Here is a 26578-nt window from a genome sequence, read left to right as displayed (position 1 = left end):
TAAGGGGAATCATTCTGCTTAATTCCCCACTTGCCCATTTAATCTGAAAAAGCAAAAAAAAGGAGGGGGAAGGAAAGGTAGATTTATGAGATCTTAAAAGATGAATAAAATATTTTTAAAAACAAGGTGCTCATGTTCTTACCTGAACTTTGCTTCCACCCCAAATGATTTATAAAAATGATGTCATAGAGAACAGCAGAATGAAGTAGAAAGCAAAAATCGAAATTATGTTGCTCATAAGAAACACACTTGAACCATAAAATTTCACAGAGTTCAAATAAGGGACTTTGGCTGAAGTAAAGACTTAAGAACTCTGATCAATCCAATGGCCAACCATGATTGCAGAGGTCAGCTGATGAAGCATGCTACCCACTTTCTGATAGAGAAGATGGACTTGGATGCAGAATGAGATACACATTTTTGGACACTGTCAGGGTAAGAATTTGCTTGGCCTGACTTTGTATATGTGTGATACATATATGCTTCTGCTCCTCACACAGGGATGTCATTTTGGCCATCTCTGAGCACGAAGGACAACAATCAACCGTATATGTTACAAGAATTTGTTTTTCAGGAGTTTTTTGGTTTTTTTTAATGAGAAGGTGGAAAGGAGGGAAAATTAATGCTTTTCTAACTGACAAAAAATACAACAAAAGTTACACTAAAAAATCAAAATGATGGACAAAGATAGTTTATATGTTGATCTATGCACAGTATCAGACCATCACTGTTTGAGAACAAACAATTCAATCAATAAATCAAGGACCTGCAATTTCATTGCAAGAAACTTTACTCAGACTATAAGCTGTTTATAATAGCAGATAGGCTATAGGGTAGTAATTTTTCCAATGGTCACAAAGCTAATAATTATCTCAGAGGAGGGAGATGAACCTGGGTTTCCCCGACTCCATGTCAGGTTGGCTCAAACGAGAAAGGATTAGGGGCAGCTAGGTGGTGCAGTGGATAAAGCACCAACCCTAGAGTTAGGAACTGAATTCAAATCCAGGCTCAGACATTTACTAGCTGCGTGACCCTGGGCAGTCACTTAAACCCACCAAAATAATAATAATTGTTTAAAAGAGAGAGAATTCTTTTTTTTTTTTAACTTTTTGCTACATTTATTCTAGATGGTGACTATTCCTGACTGGATCTCCTATGACTGGGAGTGGACTGTAGAAACCATTTATTCCTGTAGATATTAGAAAAAGAAGCTTTTGGTTTAGTTTGTTCCTTGACAGGAGTGGGAACAAATTTGAAGGTTTTAGAATTAGAAGTAAGTTGGAATCCTAAAGGTCTTAGTCCCATGACTAAGTCCTAAAATCTATAAAAGAATGAAAAGAAAGCATACTTCTTCATTGAAAGATAAAAGTTCAAGTGTATATAAATTAAAAACATTAAACTAGGTTTTTAATTTATACATCTGTATTTTGGACAAAATCATCTATCCCATTCTATTGACTGGTAAGGCATGTTTCATTAACTTTGAAAGGAATCATTATCACTAATTTGGTTAGTTTACCTTTTTTCCCCCTTCTCCCCTACACCCCCCTACTCCCAGCAAAATGATGAAAATCACTTCTATTATATGGAACATGAAAGTATTTTCATTTTTGGTTTGTTTTGCTTTTTGGAGGGGCAAGGCAGGATAATTGGGGTTAAGTGACTTGCCCAAGGTCACACAGCTAGCAAGTGATAAGTGTCTGAGGCCGGATTTGAACTCAGGTCCTCCTGACTCCAGGGCCAGTGCTCTATTCACTGCACCACCTACCCACCCCAAGTATTTTTTTTTAATTTTCTTTCTTTTTTTATGCTTTTTTTTTGGAGGGGGGAGGGTAGGGCAATTGGGGTTAAGTGACTTGCCCAAGGTCACATGGCTAGTTTGTGTGTGTGTGTGTGTGTGTGTGTGTGTGTGAAGTGTCTGAGGCTGGATCCGAACCCAGGTCCTCCTGCCTCCAGGGCTGGTGCTCTACTCACTGCACCACCTAGCCTCCTAACATGGAAGTATTTTCAAACTGCAAGCTCTCAGGGGTGAGTACTGTCAAATGAAATATGCATTTCCAAATGTTACTAGGATGAGACACATTCTATAGGCAATTAGGTGGCACAGTGGATAGATGCTAGGCCTAGAGCCAGGAAAACTCATATTCCTTAGTTCAAATCTGGCCCCAGACACTTACTGGCTATGTGATCCTGGCCAAGTCTCAGTTTCCCCAACTGCAAAATGGGTATTATAATAAAAGCACCCATCTCCTAGGGTTGCTATGAGGATCAAATGAAATATTTGTAAAGAGCTTAGAACAGTGCCTGGCAAATAATAACTGCTAAATAAATGCTTATTCCTTTCCTTCTTCATCTTGGTGGTCTGGGATTCTGCCAAGTGCATATATTTTGCAACAACAAAACAGACAAGGACCCTTCTAATTTCTTCTAATTTTCACCAGCCTCAGAACACTCCATCTTCTGTAGCATTTAGGGGGAAAAACTGGAAAACCATTGGAAATACACTAAATCATGAAATAAATTAACCTGAAAATAGACAAGCTTGGCTCAGACTGGACAGTCAATTTTCAGAAACTGGTAAAGATATGAATAAAGTATTAATGGAAGCAAAAATGTCCAAAACTGCCAGGTCAAAAAATGAGACTTAAGAGAAAATCTATGGGGCAAAATTCTAGCTTTGTTCTAATTTTATTCTTTGTTCTACTTTCCAATCAATATAAATTGTTAATGATGCATTAACATGCATGCAAACTCTGAAGGCATCCTTAATCGGGGGACGAGCAGGGAAGAGGTTTTTGCCAATAATATTTGATAGGAGTTCACATCTTTTTCAATATACAATTGACTGAAAGATGTAGAAAACATAAGATCCTTCTATATTTGCTACTTATTGACTATTGCTTTTAATTTGGTAAAGATGTTGCCTTAAAGGCTCTCATATAACAAGATATTTCATCCATATATGTATGTAAGTATTTGGAGTATAAGTTTCAAGTCCAACTCTCTGTGATTCCATTTAGGACTTTCTTGGCAAAAAAACTAAAGTGGTTTGCCATTTCCTTCTCCAGTTCATTTTACAGAGGAGGAAACTGAAGCAAACAGGGTTGGGTGACTTGCCCAGGGTCACACAGCTAGTAAGTGTCTGAGGCCAGATTTGAACTCAGGTCTTCCTGACTCCAGGCCTGGTGCTCTGATCACTATGCCACCTAGCTGTTCCCATGTACATAAGTATACACACACACATCAAATCTAAAATTGTTTAATGAAAACAGTGTCACTCTAATGGTCAATTGTATAATTTCTACTTGAATAAAAGTTATGCAAGATTCTTTGGAAGCTAAAGGAGAAAAGTATGTTTAATGTCTCTCTGATTTTTATAATTGCATCATGGAAGAGAGCCAGGGCAGAGTTCAATTTGAAGAGGGATTTCTAGTAGATGGTAAGGCTCTCCACAGGCTATTTGGCAGAGAACATTATGCTGGCTTCATCAAATCCCAGAGAAATGCAATCTCCTTGACACCCAAAATCACTAAAAAGTTTGACCTAATTATCCACACAGGAATAACAAATATCCATTGTCTACATTCTGTACATGCAGTTAGATGGACGATTTACAGAGCTTAGCGACTGTGTGTGTTTATACACATACATATAAACTTGTATAGACACTGGAAATGGAGGGACTAGACATAGAATTAAACAGAAGAAGCCCAACCTGGATTGCCAACAGGAAATTGCACAGCTATATTAGTGAGCCCACAATACGATGTAAAACAATGGCCCACATTATTAATATCAATATTTTGTTGTTATACAGCTGGGAGATCATGGATAATTACATATTCTCTGAAGAAATAAAATTAAGTCTCATTCAGAAGAAAATGGAGAGAAGCATGGTGAGTGTGAGGCTAAATATAACAAATAAGGCACTATGAAGAACTGAAATAAGAGACATCATGAAAAAAACGTATAACTGAAAAAGGAATGACAGGATTGGTCACATGGTGAGAGCATGGGATGGATAGCCGTAGGCTACACTGGTATCCTTGGAATATCAGGAATAGATGAGGAAAGCCTCCATCCCATTTGGTGGATCCCATGGAAAATGTATGGGAGGCCATGGACAGGTATCAAGAAGGCTGGGCAGGCATGACTGGATGGCAATATGAACTCTTGGAGAGAAGATCCAGATCAATGATATCACAGACCACGGGAATATTTAAGTATGGAGCAGAGTAATTGAAATATTTTGAAATTCCTTCTTCCACCCCAGGCTTCTTTTCTGAATATATGCACCTCCCCTATTTGCCTGAAACTGTGGTGACCATAAGGTCTTCAAAAGGCACGATCATTTTCCTCATTATGCTGGAGGCTTTTGTCTACTTGTTATAAACTGGTGAAAAGCAAGAACTTTTAGATTTATTGACATACAGCACATTCTACCCCTAGAGATAATAGAATATCAGAGCTCAACAGAACCCCAGAGGCCAACTTATTGATGGCCAATTTGATGTCAAATTTGCCCAAATCCCAAACACTAAACTGATGGAAAAGCCAGAGCTCCCGACTTCCAATCCAGGCAAGAATTCTTTCCATTATATCATGATATTTTTTCTCACTTGTTATGTCAATTTAGTTACCAATCAATATTTTCCAAATAACTCTACTTTAAACTTACTGTCAAATATTAACAAAATTACAATTTTTATATAAAACATAAAAAATTACATTTTTATGTTCCTAAATTAGTAAAGACCTTTATCGTATGGGGATCTACACAGAGTAGGTGCTTAATATGGTTTTTCAGTGCTTTAAAAACACAAATTTTAATTTTTTCCTATGTGACCAATGGTGGCTGAAGGAAGGAGTATTAGAATCAACCTTCAGAGTTTTTGGCAATTCTCTCTTTTCACAACAAACAATTAAACAATTGTTGGTGCTTCTACAGTTCTCAGAGATGGAATATTAATGCTCTGCTTTTCTAACTTTAAGGTGCACATGGTTGACTATAGATCCTTTACAGCTGCATCTTGTCAAATAGGCCAGGAATAGCAGCAACTATAATTTATGCTGTTTTTTTAAAAGAGAAAAAGTGTCAGAATAATATACAAGCTAAAAACTTACATCTTGATTTACTGTTTTAATTTTGACTAGCTTTATGCTGACATGCCCAGAGAATTCTTTCTGAGGTCAAATGGGTGTTTTCCCCCCCTTTAAGGTGACTGCTTTCCACCCTCCCTGGGGAAGGAGCTTTTGCTCAGTGCCTCACAAAATGCCAAAGTTGATAAATTGGGATTCCTACTTAACCCCAAGTCAGATCCTATCATATGTATTAATCTATGTAGGTCAAAAGTAGATAAAAAAAAAAAGTACATCAAAAGCCTCATCTTCACAGGCTGCTTTGGTTATAGATAATGAAGTAAAATTGGACTGATTTTAATACACAAATACAGTCTGAAACAGGGAGCCAGGATTCACAGGCAGCAGTTAGCCCAAGCCATGGTCACAATGACTAGGGAGATCTTCCCCTGCCCTCCCTCCAAGACTTTAGCACAGAAAACATAATCCATATGTTTTAGATGGGAATCCTGAGAGAAATATGCCTAACTGCTGTATACTACAAAGTAACAGTCATCAAAACTATTTTCTTTTTCAGAAGGAAAGCAGAAAATTGGGGAAAATTTTTTACTGACAGTTTATCAGATAAAAGTCTCATGTTTAAATGAGTCATTCCCAATTCATAAATGGTCAAAGGATATGAACAGGCAGTCTTCCAATGAAGAAATCAGAACAATTTATAGTCATATAAAAATGCTCTAAATCATTATTGATTATAGAAATGCATATTCAAACAACTTTGAGATATTACTTTACACCTAACAGATGGGCTAAAATGATTTAAGGGGAAAGTGACAAATGCTGGAGGGGATGTTGGAAAACTTGGGATATTAATTCACTGTTGGTGGAATTGTGAACTGATCCAACCATTTTGGAGAGCAATCTAGAATTATGCCCCAAGATATTATGCTGCCTTTGACCCAGCAATGATACTACTTGGTCTATTTCCAAAGATAAGTAGGAAAAAATGAAAAGAACCTATGTGTTCTAAAATATTTATAGCAGCTCTCTTTGTGGTAGAAAAGAACTGGAAATTTCAGGGATGCCCATCAATTGGGGAATGGCTGAACAAGTTGTGGTATATAATTGGGACAGAATACTACTGTGCTATAAGAAATGATGAGCTCAGTGATTTTAAAAAGACACGGAAAGACTTGTATGAAATAATAAAGAGTGAAATGAGAAGAACCAAAACACTGTACATAGTAACAAGCAATATTGTTTTAAGAACAACCCTGAGCAAATAAGTCATTTATGCTATCATAAATACTGAAATGAATTCTAAAGGACATATGAATAAAGACACTATCTGCATTCAGAGAAAGAACTGATAAATAGATGTGTAGAATAATTTTACATATATATACCTATTTGTGTCTAATGGTGGCCATGTCTAGAGGCGGGGGGAGGGTGGGAAGAAAAAAAGAGAAATTTATATGATAATTTTGTTGTATATTTGAAAGGAATAGCAAGTTGTGCATTTAAATGTGCAGTTTCATGTACAAGCATTTTTACTGTATTATGTTATGAAAATGCTTGTTTTATTCCATAAATTAAAAAAACTATTTGGTATTGGTTAAAAAAATAGAAAATTTCATCAACAGCAGATCAGACACACAAGATCCAAAAGCAAATGGATACAGTAGCATAACCTTCGATAAATCCAACGACACAGAATATAGAGGGAAGGACTCTCTTCTGGGAAGATGGAAAGCAGGCTGGGAGAAATTAGGCTTAATCAACAACTCACACCATATACCATAATAAGGTTCAAATGGATGTATTACCTAGACATAAGAGGTTATATCATAAACAAATTAAGGGACAAAAAGAGATACCTTTCACAACTTAAGAAAGGGGAAGAGATTTTCCATTAAACAAGGGATAGAGAGGATGATAGGAGATAAAATGGACAATTTTGCTTACATACAACTGAATTGGGCTTTTTTCCTCAAAAAAAAAAAATCAGAAGGGAAACAATTAAGGAGGAAAATATTTTTGTAGCAAATTTCTGATAAAGGTCTGTTATCCGTAATGTATAGGGAACTGATACAAATATATAAGAACAAGAAACAATCTCAATAGGTAAACAGTCAAAAGAACGGAAAGTTCTCAATGGAAGAAATCCATATGATCAATAACCATATGAATTAATGTTCCAAATAACTAATAAGAGAAATATAAATTAAAATGACTCTGAGGTTCCACCTCACACCCATCAGACTGGCAAAAGCGATAAAAAAGAGGAAGACATTGTTGGGGGGGCTATGAGAAGACATGAATACTAAAGGAGTACTGTGAATTGTTACAACCATGATAGAAAAAAATTTGGAACTATGCCCGAAGTGCAGGGTGTGCTTCTAAATATTTAACATTCAGTTCTCAACCGCACTCCAAAAGCACACACAACACACTTTTAAGTTTATTTATATTTTCTCTATCACTTTCTAAAGTCTAGATAATCAACAGAACAATGAAAAGAGCCCTGATTTGTAGTTTTCCAATTTCCAAGGTGAAAATCTAATGATTAGCTCTCACCAGTTGTTCTGCATTTGCTCCAGGACACCGCTGCCAAGAAGTCACTAAACTGTATGTACTCCAATAATACCACCCCAGGCAAATTACCCAAGGAGATTAAAGAGGAAAAGATCCACCTGTACAAAAATATTTATCTAAGCCACTTTTGTTCTGTAAATAAGGACTAAAAGGATAGATTTAGAGAATCCTGGGAAGACTCATATGAATTCATGAAGAACACAGTAAACAGAACCAGGAGAACTATTGATACAATTTCCACAACGCTGTAGAGAAAAACAATTTTAAAAGACTTCGAAACTGATCAATGCAATGTCCAACCATGACACCAGAAGTTATGATGAGATGAGCCTCCCACCTCTTAGTGGAAAAGTAAGAGACTGTAGGTGCAGAAGGAGACATCTATTTTAAGACACGACCAGTACAATATGAATATATTTTGCCTGATTGTACTTATTTGCTATAAGGGAGAATTCTAGGGGGGAGTAGTGAGAATGCTACCCTGCAAAAAGAAAAGAAATTAAAGAGTGAAAAAAAAAAACCACTCAGAAAGCAAAAGGACAGAGACTAACAGGGTAATATTTGCACTACCACAATAATTTTTTTTTTTAAGCAATCGGGTTTAAGTAACTTGCTCAAGGTTACACGGCCAGTTATTTCTGGGTGTGGTGCTGAGTATCTGAGCCCAGATTCGATCCAGGTCATCCCAACACTGGAGCTGGTGCTCTTACTCGCTGAGCCACCTGGCCGCCCTAAGCAATTGGGGTTAAGTAACTTGCTCAAGGTTACATGGCCAGGTGTTTCTGGGTGGCTGCTAAGTGTCTGAGCCGGGGATTCAATCTCCAGGTCTTCTCAACACTGGAGCCGGTGCTCTTACTCACTGTGCTACCTGGCCGCCCCAACAATAAATTTTTTATACAGATATAAAATTATATCTGTATATTTATATTTTAAAAAGCTATATGTAATAGGAAAAAATACAAGGCAATTGAGAAGAATTACTATGTAGTTTTGATTGTCAAGATAATTTCATTCCTGACCCTTATCAAATCTCTTTTTAAGATGAAGATTTTACAACTATTAAGTTAAGGAAAATTTTACTTGATTAGGTGAATCACAATCCATTACTGCTGAAAAGGAGGAACACATTAGGGTTTAATATTAACATTCATATAGACAAGTAAAGCTAGAGAAAATGCAAACGTACCACTGTTCTTCTGGCTAGTTCTATCTCTCCAATTTTTTCCAGCAGGTCATAGATGAGATCAGTTTGGGAGAGAGCTTCAGTGATGGGTGCAGCATGAGTTTCATTTCCAAGGTATTCAATCAGATCAAAGGCCTTTTTCAGAGGTACTTTTCCTAGGCTAAAAGTACAGGAGAATAGGGAAATATTGATCAGGAAACAAACTAACTATGTGAAATTTAAATTCAGTCATGACATCTAGAAAAAAGCAGGTTTAAATCTTCTTGATGAAGTTGAGGTAAGAATAAAGATGAAAACATATTTCACAAGGAAGGGGCAAATGAAATTATAACAGTTAAGTTCTGAACCAATAAATCACTTGAAAATAGCTGCTCCTGTGGGAAAAGTATTAAATGTTCTTAGAGAATAGGGAGAGGACTGATTTCAATTTAGACCTTCTGGAGAGAGGTAGGAGAGAGAAGCAATATTATTTTTTTTCCTTTTGGCATATATTTTTTGGACTTTTTCACAAAGCTGTTAGGATGTTTTACAGAACTCTTATTTTTCAGAAAAGATTTTAGAGTAATGGGGGAAGACAATAGTAGAAGCCTCTACCCTCATGGAGCTCCCAGTCTAGCGAAGGAGTCGGTGTATAAATATATATGTATTTAGATAGAGATATGAGGTAGTTTTTGTGGCAAAAGACCTGTCATTTGAAGGGATCAGAAAAATTTTCATGTAGAAAGGTGGCATTTTAGCTGAGTCTTAAGGATTATAAGATATGTGTAGTAGTGATGTGGGGTCATTGGATCTAAACCCTTAAAAGCAAAATACCATGTCTTTGAAAGCAACCTGGTGCCTGAATTTTCAGATACATTTCAGTAGGTGCCTTGGCCCAAGGTGTGAGGCCCATCCTAGCCCACCTTGATTTTCTTAAGCAGCTTAATGACAATCCTTAATTCATGGTAGGCATTAAATATTTACTGGTTTGATTAGGACATTGATAAGGAACATTTTTCAAGGACTCAGTCAAAAGCTAACTCCTCACCTTGAAAGTTCAAAAATATTGTTGATGAGGCCAGCTCGGTCTTCGTCGCTCAGGACACTAATGTTTCTTTGCAATTGCTTAATTAGTGCTTCCCAGTCAGGATCTGCATAGTGTACTATGTAGTACCCAGTCATATTTACATTGAACTTAACCCACTGTACTTCTTCCGTAAGATTGAGGACATCTAATTCAGACAAAAGAGGGAGAGAAAGGAGAGAAGGGTGGACTGTCAGTTATCAATTGGCAGCCTCATTCTCTTTCAAAATTTGCAATTTCATGTTTTAAAAAATATATCATTTCAGGGCGGCCAGGTGGCTCAGCGAGTAAGAGCACTGGCTCCAGTGTTGGGACGACCTGGAGATCGAATCCCGGGCTCAGACACTCAGCACCACAACCAGAAAATAACTGGCCGTGTAACCTTGAGCAAGTTACTTAACCCTGATTACTTAATAATTAAAATATATATATATATATAATTTCCCTAGGAAATCAATTCCATATTCCCTATTATAGCTATAAGACGATAATGTAGTAGTGAAATAAGCTTATTACATCTATCTCTAAAATTTCTTAGAAAACCTTTAAGTGGCAGAAGGCATCAATATAACCAATCACTCCGATATTTTTCTGGAAGGCCAAAGAACTGAAGAATATAAAAAAGGCATTTATCCAAATACCTCACACCTCAAATCACAGGAAAAAGTAATTACACTAAGCCAAGGGTGGAGAACCTATGACCTTGGGACCACATGTGGCCCTTTAGGTCTTCAACTGCAGCCCTAAGACCAAATCTAAACTTCACAGAACAAATCCCCTTAATAAAAGGATCTGTTCTGTAAAACTTGGACTCGGGGTGGCCAGGTAGCACAGTGAATAAGAGCACCAGCCCCAGAGTCAGGATGTCCTGGGATTGAATCCGGGCTCTGATACCTAGCACCACACCCAGAAATAACTGGCCGTGTAACCTTGAGCAAGTTACTTAACCCTGATTTCTTAAAAAAACAAAACAAAACAATTTGGACTTAGTCAAAAGGTCGCACCCAGGGACCTAGAAGACCACAAGCAGCCTCAAGAAGGCAGGTTCCCGCCCCCTGCACTAAGCAAATAAAGGAAATACTTTGTAAACAGGTCTGGAAGAGGAGCTAAGGATGGTAAGAAACAGTGTAGTCCAGGATCGCAAATGAGCAGTAAAGACCATCCAGTAGAATGTTTTCTGTCAGGAGAAGGAACATTGTTTTGTTTTGTATTAAACATGTTTTACAATTCAAATCCTTTGTGCCTTGCTTACTACCTTTGTGACCTTAAGCAAGTCTCTGTAATGTTAATGGGATATAAGAACTTCCCCCACCCATTAATTTAATGGGCCTCACACGGAGCCCACTGAGGGACATTTGCTTAGGCAAGGCTTACTAGTAGGAGGGCTTTCACACCTTTTGTTAATTTCTAATTAGGCACTGAGAGAGGGTTGTGATGCCCTCTGGCTCTAAAAAGGGCATCTATACACTGAAGTTAGTATTTTGCTTTGGGGCTCACTTACTGGAAGAGTGTTCTTGTGATCTGACCAGATGAGACTTTAGGTGGCCATTAGAAAAACCCAGATGTTGGTGCTTCTCTCTCTGATAAATATGTATGTATTGCCTTGGTCAGACAGTTGGATCTGTAGGTTGATCTATGCTAATTTCTCAGACAGAAGCCCTCTCTGTTGGTCTTTATTCCTCTGCTTGTATTTTCTTTGTTTGGATTTTCTCTGAAGTTCAGGGTGCTGACTTTAAAGATTGTTGACCCCTTACACAGCTATCTTTCCTAGTAAAGCAGATCTAAGAATCTGTGTTAGCAGCCATTCTGGGTATGCCAGTGTGGTTGCTGATACAATCTTTTAAGCTTTAGGGGACTCAGTTAACTCTTTAAATTGAGGAGGCTGGACAAGATGGCCTCTGGGGGTCACTCAGCTCTAGAATAAGCTTAGTAAGTGGGAAAGAGTCCCAAACCTACTTTTTTTTATAGCTCATATGATTTTCTCTGAAGAATATTCTCAAATCTAACATTTTCAAATCCTAGTTACCAGGTCAACTTGACATTTAGAAAATTCAAACATGGCATTTGTCCTATCACATAGTACAGAATTATACTTAGCTATTCCCATTCTTGCACAGCTGTTTTACTGTCAAAATAACCTGAAAGGAAGTCTGCAAATACTTGGTACAATAGCAATGAAGACCTGCTGATGAACTCTCTCTGATTTCTCTGGCACCAACCAAAACTCCTCTAATGCAGTCTAAGTTTATACTTCCAGTCTATACTTCCAGAGTATACTCAAGGGCAAAGCAAAAAAGTAATGATGATGACAATGATGAAAATAATAAACTAGCATTTATACAGTGCCCACTATATAATAGTAATAATTTATATAATGCCTACTATATAATAGTGCCAACTATTACCTCATTTGATGGTAGGTGCTATTTTTATTTATTTATTCTTTATTAATTTGTTTGTTTACTTTGAGTTTAAAAGATTCAGCTCCTCAGTTCTTTTGAGTTTCAAATTTTCTCCCCCTCCCTTTTCTCCCTCCTCCCCCCCTCCCCCATGGCAGCACACAATCAGGTATAGGATCTGCAGATACTTTCACATTAGACATTGGTCAGGTTGAAAAGAAGGACTGTAACAAATGAAATGAACAGTGGGAAAGAGGAAACCAAAACAAGAAAGAGAAAGAAAGGAGGTAATTTGCTTCAGTCTGCATTCACTCTGTTCTTTCTGGTTCTTTCTCTGAATGTAGACATCTCTCTCCATCATAAGTCTTTTGGAGTTTACTTATAGCCCTGCATATCTGAGAAGAGTCTATCAAACTTGGTCATCACACATATGTTGTATCTGCAATGGTGTACAAATTTTTCCTGGTTCTGCTCTTTTCACTCAGCATCAGTTCGTTTGAGCTTCTCCGGGTAAATATGAAGTCCATCTGCTCTACATTTCTTATGGCACAATAGTATTCCATAACATTCATATACCATAACTTGTTTAGCCATTCCCCAATTGATGGGCATCCCCTTCATTTCCAATTCTTTGCCACCACAAAAAGAGCTGCTATAAATATTTTTTGTACATATGGGTCTTCCTCCTGCTTCTATGATCTCTTTGGGATACAACCCTAGAAATGGTATTGCTGGGTCAAAGGATATGAAATTACTTATAGCCCTTTGGGAATAATTCCAGATTGCTCTTCAGAATGGTTGGATCAGTTCACAACTCCACCAGCAATGTATTCGTGTTCCAATTTTTCCACATCCTCTCCAGCATTTATCATTTTCCTGTTTTGTCATCTTAGCCAATCTGACTGGGGAGCTGTAGTACCTCAAAGTTGTTTTGATTTGCATTTCTCTAAACAATAGTGATTTAGAGCATTTTTTCATATGTTTATAGATATCTTTAATTTCTTCCTCTGAGAACTGTCTGTTCATATCCTTTGACCATTTCTCAATTGGGGAATGACTTGTATTCTTATAGATTCGACTCAATTCTCTGTATATTTTAGAAATGAAGCCTTTATCAGAGACATTGGTTGTAAAAATTCTTTCCCAATTTCCCACTTCCCTCTTAATCTTGGTTACATTGGCTTTGTTTGTACAGAAGCTTTTCAGTTTCATGTAATCAAAGTTATCCACTTTGCATTTTATGATGCTCTCTAATTCTTATTTGGTCATGAAATTTTCCTCTCTCCATAAATCTTACAGGTTATTCCTTGCTTTCCCAGACTGCTTACAGTACCATCCTTTATACCTAGATCATAAACCCATTTAGACTTAATTTTGGTATACAGTGTTAGATAATGGTCTATGTCCAGTTTCTGCCATACTGTATTCCAGTTTTCCCAGAAGTTTTTGTCAAATAGTATGTTCTTATCCCAAAAACTGGGGTCTTTGGGTTTATCAAAGAGTAAATTATTATAGTCATTGACAACTGAGTCTCATGTATCCAATCTATTCCATTGATCTACTACTCTATTCCTCAGCCAGTACCAAGTAGTTTTGATGACTGCTGTTTTATAATACAGATTAAAATCTGGTATAGCTAGGCCACCTTTCCTAGCATTTCTTTTCATTAACACCCTTGATATTCTAGATCTTTTGTTCTTCCAAATGAATTTTGTTACTATTTTTTCTAGGTCTATAAAGTAAACTTTTGGAAAACTGATTGGTACGGCACTAAATATGTAATTTAAGTAAAATTGTCATTTTTATTACATTAGCTCAACCCAGCCATGAGCAATTGATGTTTTTCCAATTAGTTACATTTGACTTTATTTGTGTGAAAAGTGTTTTGTAGCTGTGTTCATATAGGTCCTGGGTTTGTTTTGGCAGGTAGATCCCCAAATATTTTATAATGTCTATAGTAACTTTAAATGGGATTTCTCTATCTCTTGCTGTTGGATTTCATTGGAAATATATAGGAATGCCGAGGATTTATGTGGGTTTATTTTATATCCTGCTACTTTGCCAAATTTATTTATTGTCTCAAGTAGTTTTTTACTTGATTCTTTAGGATTCTCTACGTATATCACCATATCATCCGCAAAGAGTGATAACTTGGTCTCTTCTTTGCCTAATTTGATTGCCTTTTCTGCATCTCTTGAGATAATCATGTGGTTTCTGCTAGTTTTATTGTTGATATAATCAATTATACTGATGGTTTTCCTAATATTAAACCATCCTTGCATTCCTGGAATAAATTCTACCTGCTCAAAGTTTATTATTTTTGTGATAAGTTACTGTAGTCTTTTTTTTGTTTTTGCTTTTTGGAGGGCAATTGGGTTTAAGTAACTTGCCCAAGGTCACACAGCTAGGTTTTTTTGTTTGTGTTGTGTCTGAGGCCGGATCCGAACTCAGGTCCTCCTGACTCCAGGGCCAGCACTCTACTCACTGTGCCACCTAGCCGCCCCCTACTGCTGTAGTCTTTTTGCTAATATTTTATTTAAAATTTCTGCATCTATATTCATGAGGGAAATTGGTCTATAATTTTCTTTTTCCATTTTATCTCTTCCTGATTTAGGTATCAGTACCATGTTTGTGTCATAAAAAGAATTTGGTAGGACTCCTTCTTCACTAATTTTCCCAAATAGTTTGTAGAGTACTGGAATCAATTGTTCTTTAAATGTTTGCTAGAATTCACTAGTAAATCCATCTGGCCCTGGAGATTTTTTCCTAGGGAGTTCACTGACGGCTTGTTCAATTTCTTTCTCTGAGATGGGGTTAGTTAAGTAAATTACTTCCTTTTCAGTTAATTGGGGCAACTTATATTTTTGTAAATATTCATCCATTTCACTAAGATTGTCAAATTTATGTGCATATAATTTGGCAAAATAATTCCTAATTATTGTTTTAATTTCCTCTTCATTGGAGGTAGATTCACCCTTTTCATTTTTGATGATCATATTTTGGTTTTCTTCTTTCTTTTTTTTATCATACTGGCTAAGGGTCTATCAATTTTATTGTTTTTTTTTTTCATAAAACCAGCTGTTAGTTTTATTTATTAATTCAACAGTTTTCTTAATTTCAATTTTATTAATCTCTCCTTTGGTTTTCATTATTTCTAATTTAGTATTTAATTGCGGGTTTTCAATTTGTTCTTTTTCTAGCTTTTTCAATCGCATGCCCAATTTATTGATCTCCTTTTTCTCTGATTCATATATGCACTCAGGGATATAAAATTTCTTATAAGAACTGCCTTTGCTGCATCCCACAAATTTTGGCATGTTGTCTCACTGTTGTCATTCTCTTGAATGAAGTTACTGTTTGTTTCTACAATTTCTTGTTTGACTCACTCATTCTTTAGGATTAAATTGTTTAATTTCCAATTAGTTTTTAGTCTGTCTTTCCATGGCCCTTTATTGCATATGATTTTTATTGCATCATGGTCCGAGAATGATGCATTTAATATTTCTGCCTTTCTGCACTGAATTGTGAGGTTTTTATGTCCTAGTACATGGTCGATTTTTGTGTATGTGCTATGTACTGCTGAGAAGAAGGTATATTCCTTTTTATCTCCATTCAGTTTTCTCCAGTGATCTATCATACCTACCCTCTCTAAAATTCTGTTCACCACCTTAACTTCTTTCTTGTTTATTTTGAGGTTGGATTTATCAAGTTCAGAGAGGGGGTGATTAAGATCCCCCACCAGTAGAGTTTTGCTATCTATTTCTTCCTCTAATTCCCTTACCTTCTCCTCTAGGAATTTGGATGCTATGCCACTTGGTGCATATATGTTAAGTAATGATATTGCTTCATTCTCTATGGTGCCTTTGAGCAGGATATAGTTTCCTTCCTTATCTCTTTTAATTAGATCAATCTTTGCTTTTGCTTTATCTCAGATAAGGACTGCTACCCCTGCTTTTTTTACTTTAGCTGGGGCATGATATATTTTACTCTAGCCTTTTACCTTTACTCTGTGTGTATCCCTGTTTCAGATGTGTTTCTTGTAAATAGCATACTGTAGGATTATGGTTTGTTTTTTTTAAGCAATTGGGGTTAAGTAACTTGCTCAAGGTTACATGGCCAGTTATTTCTGGGTGTGGTGCTGAGTATCTGGGCCCGGGATTCGATCTCCAGGTCATCCCTACACTGGAGCTGGTGTTCTTACTCGCTGTGCTACCTGGCCACCCCAGAATTATGGTCTTTAATCCATTCTGCTATCTGCCTCTGTTTTATGAGAGAGTTCATTCCATTCACATTCACAGTTATAATTACTATCTCTTTCCCTCCATCTTATTCCCTCCTCTGTTTATGCTTATATTTTTCTCCCCTTCTCCCTTCTTAATAGTCTTCCTTTTGACCACTGCCTCCCTCAGCATTTCCTCATCAGCTCCCCTCCCTTTTCCTCCCCTTCCCCCTTACTTCTTCCCTCCCTTCTAACCACCCCCTCTTTCTCAGCCCTTCCCCCCTCCTACTGCCTGTAGGATATTTTTATACTTAATGTAGTATGTTATTTCTTCTTCCCACCAACAGTGACAGGAACAAATCTCATGCAAAGCTCCTCTTCCTCCCCTCTTTCCCTCTATTATGATACGTTTTGTGTCTCTTCTCCATAAAAGTCCTGTGCTTAACTGGTTGCATTATTCCCTCCTTGCACCAGAGCCAATGAGGGAAAAGCTCATATAATCCTCATCTACCTCCCTTCTTTCCCTCTGCTATATTGCTTTTATGACTCTTTATATGGCATAATTTACCCTTTTACACTTCATTCTTTCCTCTCCTTCCATTGCAGTTCCTTTGTAGCCCTTAATAAGGCTTTTTTAATCGTCATTTTGTGTAATTTATACTCATACCCTCTACTTGTCTATAAACAGTTTGCTCTTATTAAATAACTGGGTGTGTGTGTGTGTGTTTTCCTTGTTTACCTTTCTATGTCTCTCTTGCGTCTCATTATTGGAGGTTGAATTTTTCATTGAGCTCTGGCTTTTTCATCAGGAAGGTCTGGAATTCTGTTATATTCCATCTCCTTGCCTGGAAGAATATGTTCAGTTTCGCCGGGTAGGTGATCCTTGGTTGTAACCTGAGCTCTTTTGCCTTGAGAAAAATTGTATTCCACTTCCTTTGATCTTTCAGTGTAGAGGCTGCCAAATCCTGTGTGATCCTCACTGTGGTTCCTCGATATCTGAATTGTTTCTTTCTGGCCACTTGAAATTATTTTCTCCTTTACCTGGTAGTTCTGGAGTTTGGCGACAACATTTTGAGGACTTTTCAATTTGGGATCTCTTTCAGGTGGTGTCTGGTGAATTCTCTCAACTGCTATTTTACCATCAGGTTCTAGTATCTTAGGGCAGTTTTCCTTGATGAGCTCTTGGAGGATGTTGTCCAGGCTCATTTTTTCATCATGATTTTCCAGTAGGTCTGTGATTCTCAGATTGTCTCTCCTGGATCTGTTTTCCAGGTCAGTTATTTTTCCATTGAGATATTTTGCCTCTTTTTCTAATTTTTCATTCTCGATGTTTTGTTTGACTAATTTTTGGTTCCTCATAGAGTTATTTGTTTCAGTTTGGTTGATTCTAGTTTTTAGTGAATTATTTTCCTTGGTTAGTTTTTGGAGCGACTTTTCCACATCACACATTTTTCTTTTTAAGGAGCTGTTTTCTTCATTGTAATGTTTTTCTAATTTTGTAATTTTGATTTTAAAAGAATTATTCATTTTATCTTCTACAACTCTCATTTGGTTTTCAAAGTTCCTTTTGAGCTCATCTAGGAATTCTTTCTGTGCTTGAGACCTGGCTGTGGAGTTAACACTGTCTCCCTCTGAATTTGGTTCCTTCCTCTCACAATAGTAGAGCTCCAGAGTCTTTGTCTTTGCAGTTTGCTTTCAACCCATTTTGAGGCAGGGCCCTAGTCACACCCTTCCTCTAGGGTTCCCAAGCCTTTACTGTTTAAGGTTTTGCCCTGGGGCAATAGTTACTATGTTGTCAGGATCAGAGGGGGGGATTGGAGCAGCTGGGGTTCACTTTGCCATCCTGGTCCCTGGAGGTCCAGATTGGGGCTTTTTAAATTTCTGGGCTGTGGACTGGTAGTCCCAGGAGTAGTTGCTGCCCCTGCCAGGGGCCCTGCATTTGATTCTTACCCTGCTCCGTCCAGTCTCAGCCCTTTGTTGATAAGCCTGGCAATGGCCCTTGTGGTTTGTGGGTCAACTTGCTGCCACGTTGATCAGGCCTTTTCCGGGCCTGTGTCTGCGCACCATGGTGTCCAGGCCTGCCTCTTGGTAGGTGCTATTTTTATCCCCATTTTATAGATGAGGAAACTAAGGCAAAGAGTGGTATAGTGATTTACCCAAGGTCACACAGATAGTAAGAACCTGTGGCCAAATTTGAACTTGGGTCTTACTGACTCACCTGCCTGTCACCTAGCTGCCTACAAAAGGGGCAGACCCCCTGTTGGCCCTAAGGACTTTGGTCAAATTTATATGCGATACATCTCTCAGGAATTACAACATACCTTTCTCTTCTAAATGTCTCTTTCTCCATATACTTATGGAGACCTTAAATAACTCAAATTTATGTATCACCCTGAGAGCAAAAAGCAATGCCCTAATTCATAACTTATTGATTTTTTCTTTTCTTTATTCTTCTTAAGAGCTAAAAAGAATTCTTCTGACTCATAGGCAGCTAAGTAGCACTGTGGATAGAACTGGATTCAGGAAGACCCAGCCTCAGACACTTACTTACCAGCTGTGAGACCCTGGGCAGGTCACTTAATTTCTGCTTGCCTCAGTTTCCTCATCTGTAAAATGGGAATAATACCACCTACATCCCAGGGTTGTTGTGAGGATTAAATGAGATAACACTTGTAAAGAGCTTAGCGTAGTGTCCAGCACATAGTAGGCGCTATATAAATGTTGCCTATCATTATTATTATTAATCAATAAACGTGTTATGGCACCTACTATGTGCCAGGCATTGTATTAAGCTATGGGGATATGAAAGGAGGCAAAAGACAATCTCTGTCCCCAAGGAACTCACAATCTAATGGGACTCCTAAGTTTCAGCACTGGTTCCTAAAGTGAGCAATGTCTTAGTGACCACACCATCACTGCTGATACTGAAAAACACGCAAAATGCACAGCCAAAAAAGACCCATTAAACTTAAAATGTCCTATGCTAGCATCATTGCATAGATGAGAAAATCGAAATTATTTCATCTTTTTAAAAATCTGCAACTAGCAGAATTTCAATCATTGACATTAATATGGAAGTTTACAGTAGTATATTAATTAGATTATTAAATGTGATTATATTAATGTAATTATTAATGAATATTATATATTAACATAGTAGTTACAAATGACAAAGGCAGATTAGACAGTCAAGTTTATTCCTTTGCCAAAGCTGAATATAGTTGTCAGGAATAGCAGAAGTAGCAGCAGCCATGCCAAGTAGAAGATATTTTAAATTTATCCCTAACAAAATAAGTTAGCTTTATTCACTGGCTAATCTGAAAATTCTAACTTTCTGCTTGCTTATTAACATAATCATTGTTGACAAGGACTTATTAAAATGTGCAGGTTGGGATAGACTATATATGATAGCCAAAAATCTCTCTTACTTGGGGAAGAGTCAGGGAATGCCAGAAGTGGGACAACTTTTTCATAGGGCTGACTGAAGGAAACGTCCACTTACAGATGGCTGATAAGCCTCTTGACACAATGTCAAAATGGCACTAGAGCCCAGATGGCAGGAAGAATGCTGCTGGCATTAGGATATCAGCACACAAAGGAATGGGACGAAGGATATATTAACAAAGGGGTATTATTTTAAAGAAATCAGTGAGTTCTGTTTGTCTTTTCCATATCTTCCAAATGATTCTGAATCAAACTCAAACTACAGGAATGGAGAAACAGCAAAAATGTACAAAAGTAACTATATCCTACAGTCAAACCCAGAGAATGCAGTTCTGGTGTGTTCTTAATACAATCACTGGCAGAATAACTTTCATTTTTGTGCACAGTGACCAAAGTGCAAACTTAAATGCAGATGAAATGACTCAAAATTGGTTCATAAAGAATTTGTCAGAGTAATGAAAAGTCAAATACTGTTTTTATGAAGAAACATTTGGGTTGTGTTTCCTATAAAATGGCAGAGCAGTAAGAAATCACTGAATCAGTCTGTCAACAAGCATTTACTAAGTGTACTCTTTGTGCCTGGAACTGTGCAAAGTTTTGGAAATAGAAATAAAGACAAAAACAGTGGCCCAACATTCAAAGAGTTTATATTCTTCTACCTGTCATCATTGACTATCTCCACAGAACTCTACCTCCCATGATACAGAAAAGTCTTCACCTTGGAAGTCCACCCTGGACTAGTGGGTTATTTCTCACACTGGAGGTGTCCTTCTCCCTTGTGGCCACTACCTCTGGTTAGCTGGTTCTTCCCCAAACCTGCACTATACAGAGGAAGCCCAGGCTAACTGGATCTTCATCCCTCTCCAGGCTGCACGGCTGACTTATCTCCAAAGGACTTTCTCTATCATACCCAAGCCAGGTACCTTCACTGTCCTCCCAATAAGGACCATCGTTCTTTCTGCTTGTATTTATTCCCAGCACTTAGCAGAGTCCCTGGAACATAGTAAGGGCTTAATAATTGCTTGTCACCTTGTTGACTGACATCCTAATGGGTAAGGCAGCATGAAAATTATAGATGTGCAAGATATATCAATTATCAACATTTACTAGCCTACTGTGGGCTAGGCATGGTGCTGAGTGTTATGGATACAAAGAGGCAGAAAACAGCCCTTTCTTTCAAGGTTCTCATAATCTAATGGGAGGAGACAACACACAAACAAATATATATATGAAATAATTAACAGAGGGAAGGAATTAGAATTAAGAGGGGCTGGAGAAGGCTTCCTGTAGAAAGCAAGATTTTAGTTGGGACTTAAAGGAAGCCAAGGAGGTCAACAGTCAGAGAAGAGTGTTCCAGGCATGGGAGAAAGCCAGAGAATATGCCCAGAGCTGAGAGATTTGTCTTGTTTGTGCAACAGCCAGAAGGACTTGGAAGAGTACTATGTAAGAAGACTGGAAAGGTAGGAGGGGCCTAGATTATGAAGGGCTTTGACTGCCAAACAGAAGACTTTTTATTTGATCCTGCAGGTGACAGGAAGCCACTAGAGTTTACTGAGTGTAGGGTGGGGATACTGGGATAAGAGTGACATAATCAGACCTGTACTTTATAGGAAAATAACTTCAGTGGCTAAATGGATAGACTGAAGTAGGGAAAGATTTCAGGCAGGCAGAACTACCAGCAAGTTATTAAAGTAATCAAGATCTGAGGTGATATGGGCCTTCAACTAGAGTGATGGCAGTGTCAGAGGAGAGAAAGAGGTATATTAGAGGCTGCAAAGTCAAAACTAACTGATCTTGACAAGGACTGGATATGGGGGATGAAGGATAGTGAGAAGTCGTTGCAAGTTTGAGGGTCAGGGAGGACACCATGATGCTCTCTACAATAACAGGGAAGGTAGTAAAGGTTTAGAGGGAAAAATAATGAGTTGTTTCAGACATGTAGAGAACTGGACATCCTTTTCAAGATGTCTGAAAGGCAGCTGGAGATGTGCAGGATAGGTAGATTTGAGAAGAGCCAACATAGAGATGATAATTAAATCCACAGGAGCTGATGAGATCACCAAGTGAAGCAGTATGAAAGGAGAGGAGGGGAGGGGAGGGAGGGGAAGGGGGGGGGGGAGGGAGGGGGGATAGAGGGGGGAAGGGAGGGGAGGGGGGGGAGGGGAGGGGAGAGGGGAAGAGAGGAGAGGAGGTGTCCTGAAAACTTAGAGAAAAGAGTATCAAGGAAGAGGGTGATCAATAGTGTCACAGACTAGAGAAAGGTCAAAGAGAATGAGGGCTGAGTAAAAGTCATGATTTTTGGCAACTGAGAGATCACTGGTGACTCTGGAGAGGGCAGTTGCAGTGGAATAATAATGTCAGAAGCTGGACTATAAGGGGGTTTAGAAAAGAGAACGTGGAGGCACCTGTTACAGACAGACTTTACAAGTTTAGCCACAACAGGCAGGAGAGATATAAGATATAAGTAGCAGGGACAGAAGGATCAGGTGAGGGTTTCTTCAGGATAGGGGAGGCAGGGGCAAGTTTGCAGGCAGTAGGAAATGAGTCAGTAGAGAGGGAGAGACTGGAGCAATCTGTTGGAGGAGATGGGAAGAAACAGATCACCTGAGCAAGCAGAGGGGTTGCGTTGGTAAGGAGAAAGGTCATTTCATCATGTAAGACAAGGGTGACTGAAAGTATAATCTATGCCATTCTCCTGTCCCTATCCCATTTTTCACAATCAATACCCTGTGCAAATAGGTGAGGTTAGAGTTATTTTAATTGCATACCATATCTTTTCTCATTTTTGCTCTTTCTTCTAGCTCTGCATTAATTTTTATCTTTGTTCTGAGGAAATTTTCTGAAAAGGCATAGACAGCTGACTCCCTAATCTTTTCTCCATCAGTAATGAATCATTTCGTTATCTGTTAAAATACAATCAATTTGATCTTTTGGGGTTTCATTTGATGCTATCCAACACCTACTAATTCTTCTCTTAAATAAAATACTCATGACTTACAGGTGTGAGCTTCTGCGCCAACTACGAGTCTGGCTTCTTTCAATCCTCATTCCTGATCCATATTTTCCAACATATTTTGTCATCCATGCCTAATCTCATTAATGAATCTGAGTCACTGATTAGTATATTGAAAGCTGATTTAATCTGGACAGTCTTAACTACCTTTTCATAGACTTTTGTCTGTTTTCCAATTATGTTGCTCTTTTTTGCAAATACTTATCATGAACATCTTTGTGTGACCCTCGGCAAGTCACTTAATAATGCTGTTTGCCTCAGTTCCTCCTCTGTAAAATGAACTGAAGAAAGAAATGGCAAACCACTCTAAGCATCTATGCCAAGAAAACCTCAAATGAGGTCACAAAGAGCCAGACACAACTGAAATAACTGAACAACAAATCATAAATGCTGTGATATGGGATGACCAAATATCTCATAAAATATTTCTTTTCCCCTTTGGACAAAAATTAAAGTCAATCCTGGTAGCAACTTTATTTGTCTTTCTCCAGGGAGAAACCATAAGCCATTTTGCAACTTAGCTACAAATTTCCTCCTGACTTCTGGTTTTGTTTAAATTTTTCTGTCAAGACTAATAAAATACAATTCCTCTTATACTATGTATATTTGCTGGTCACTGGACAAGGTTCTTACATTTATAGTAGCAACAACTAAGTCAATGTTTCTGGATGGTTTAAAAATTGTGTGATTCTTATCACTATCTACATTGATGTTCGTGAAATTTTAAAAAAAAATATGCTTATAATTATATCTCAACATAATAAGTTTATTTTGTAATCTTACATATTTTATTTTATGCATTTAAAAACATTTCAAGGAGGCATTCATAGGCTTCACCAGACTGATATGTCTATGACATACAAAAAGGTTAAGAACCCTTATTTTACACCCCATTAGTGCCTTGACACTATCACTGCAGAACAGGACCAAGGACCATTTTGTATTTAAAAAAAAAATTTTATTGGTTGCCATGGTCAAAGAATCCGTCACCACATGACCAATCTACTGGTGATATGCCTTTGTGTACTGAGCTAATGTGGTCCTCAGAAAGTATACTAAGTTTCTTGCCAAGACTGTCCTGAAGCATTTCCTGTGTGGTATTGGAGTAAAGAGCCTGTACATTGCTGAAAAGCCTTTGAGAACCTAGAATCACCTCCATGCCAGGATAAGGCTTTGGAGTAGAACTTTCTGTAGGGATCTGAACCCTCATCTTTATGACCGTGGTTCTTAGTGCGTTAGTTATTCAATATGCTGAGGTATCTACTTAAAATGGGAAAAGCAGTGTGGCTTAATGGATGGAGAACTAGACCCCAAGACAGGAAGACCAGTATTCAGATCCTTTCCATGACACTTGGTAGCCAAGGATCACCACGGTCAATTTGCCTCAAATTTCCCAAGTCTCAGTTTCCTCATTTGCAAGAGAGGAACTGTAATCCCTACCTCAAAGACTTATGAGGTTCACATGGATCAATGTTCAGAAAGCATTCTGCAAATGTTAAAGACATACAGAAACAGAAGTTATAAAATATCAGTAGAAAAGAAAACTCAAAGAGAACAATGAAGCCAAGAAGTAGTAATAAAATTGGGGAGTGGGGTGGGGAGGGGGGAATCAACTAATATCTGGAGAGGGAGGTCAAAACAATTGATTTGAAAGACAAATAAGACAAAAAGAAAAGTGAAAATATTAGGTTAAGTGAAGTCCCAAATGATGTTAAAGGAATAAAGCTAGATGTACATGAAGACCTAATTAAAGAAAATTTTCTAGAATGGCCAATGACAGGCAAGGAGTAGAGAGAAATCCTGTGACAGTAAGGAGAAATCTTAACTATTATTCATAATGAATATAATTAAGTGGTCACCAAGAACTTTGGAGATTTCAGTTGAATTATGCCCTACCTCCCCAGCTATATAAAGTGGAAAACAAAAATAAAAGGAATATATTAAAAAACCGTAAACTACCCAAATTATTATAATTATAATCCAGAATTTACAATATATGAGAGTATTAATCTACCAAGTCACAGGATTTATTTCCAAATGCTTTTTACAGAAGTAAAAGGAGACAACTACAGAAAGATTAATACCAATGATAAAAATGATGCTATTAAATTAAAATACTTATATATTTCCTGTTATGTAACAAAACTGCCAAGAGGCTAATTTATTGAACTAGACAAAATAACAAAATTATTTGGAAGAACAAAAGGAATTATCATGGATAATTATCAATGGGTAAAAAAGAAGGAATGATAAGAGGTTTAGCACTACCAGATCTAAAACTATGATATAAAGAAAGGACTAATCATTAAAGACTATTCAGTACTGGTTAAAGAAAGAAAAAAGTTGATCAATAGAACAAACCAGATACGTAAAGAAACCATTAGTAATCAAACACTAGTCAGTGGCTAATAAAACACAAAATGCAATATTTTTGGGGGGGCGGGAGGGGTGACGTAAGAGAAGACTCTCTATTGTGCCAAAACTTCTGGGCAAGACCACGAAGTAGTTAGCCAGAAAACTGGTTGAAATTAACAGATTTCACCATAAATCACAAAAATTCCCAATGGATCTGTGACCATGTATAAGTTTTTTTAAAAAGGAAAAAAGAATGGAAGTAATGTTTTCAAAAATGGCTATATGGAAAGTTCTTAAGCATACAAGGAATAGTGATATTCAAAAAAGAGAAAAAAAGTAATTTTTATCATATAAAAAGTTTTGTACAAACTATCAATACAGGAAGAATAGAAAAACTACTGACTAGGCAAAAAAATTCTTTGTAACAAATACTATAAAAGTCTGATATCCAAAATACATGGAAAATTGAAAAAAGAATCAAATAGTCAAGATCAAATGGTATTCCACAACGGATAAGTGGTCAAAAAATAATCTTCCAAAAAAGAAATGAAAATTATCCATAGCAATAAGAAAAAATGTTGCAAATAACAAATACTTAAAAAAAGTCAAATTAAAATAAATCTGATACTATACTTCAGGACTATCAAATTACCATCAAAGAAGTTAAAATATAGAAGCAGTCAGTGATGAAAGGATGGAAGGAAAGCAGGTACATTGTGAAATGACTGAACCATTTCAGAAATCATCAATAATAATGTAACAGCTAGTGGATACAGCACCAGACTTGGAGTCAGTAAGACCTGAATTCGCGGGTGCACATTAGTCAAGTGCATTGTCCAAAGTAACACAGTAAGTGTCTGAAGTCAAACCTGAATTCAGATCTTTCTGCTTCCAGGTCCACCCTTCTATCCACTGTGCCACCTAGATGATATTAAAAAAAAATCTAAAAGGATCAATAAGCCATTAAAAAAGAAAATTCCATGCAAATTTAAAGTATTATATACGATACCTGATTTTTTGTTTAATAATGTCACATATGGATATTCTTGTGGCTTATAGTCACTAGTGATATAGGAGAGTGGGATATGCCACAGATGGCTATAAAGAGAAAAGAAATATTGAAGAATTATTATTACTTTATTTTTTAACTGGCTATATAACAATAGTTTTTGAAGGAAAAAGACAGACATTAAATTTGTAAAGCTATTTCAAGAGTTAATTCATCAAA

General features: G+C 37.3%; 1 protein-coding gene across 1 annotated transcript in view; it reads right to left on the bottom strand.

The window, feature by feature from the left end:
- The window catches only part of LNPEP (leucyl and cystinyl aminopeptidase), a 136155-nt gene that overhangs the window by 13494 nt on the left and 96083 nt on the right, over positions 1-26578 (bottom strand). The window contains exons 11-13 of the mRNA XM_069085156.1: positions 26360-26448; positions 9885-10068; positions 8861-9017 (exon numbers count right to left, since the gene is read on the bottom strand). Coding sequence (XP_068941257.1) covers positions 8861-9017; positions 9885-10068; positions 26360-26448 — 430 coding nt within the window. The remainder of the gene's footprint in view (positions 1-8860; positions 9018-9884; positions 10069-26359; positions 26449-26578) is intronic.

This window comes from Petaurus breviceps, unplaced genomic scaffold (genome assembly GCF_028583685.1).
Source record: "Petaurus breviceps papuanus isolate PSGF00001 unplaced genomic scaffold, PetGlider_PUasm1.0 175, whole genome shotgun sequence".
Lineage (NCBI taxonomy): Eukaryota > Metazoa > Chordata > Mammalia > Diprotodontia > Petauridae > Petaurus > Petaurus breviceps.
Note: the sequence above shows the minus strand (reverse complement) of the source record. Positions and strands in the feature narration are given on the sequence as shown.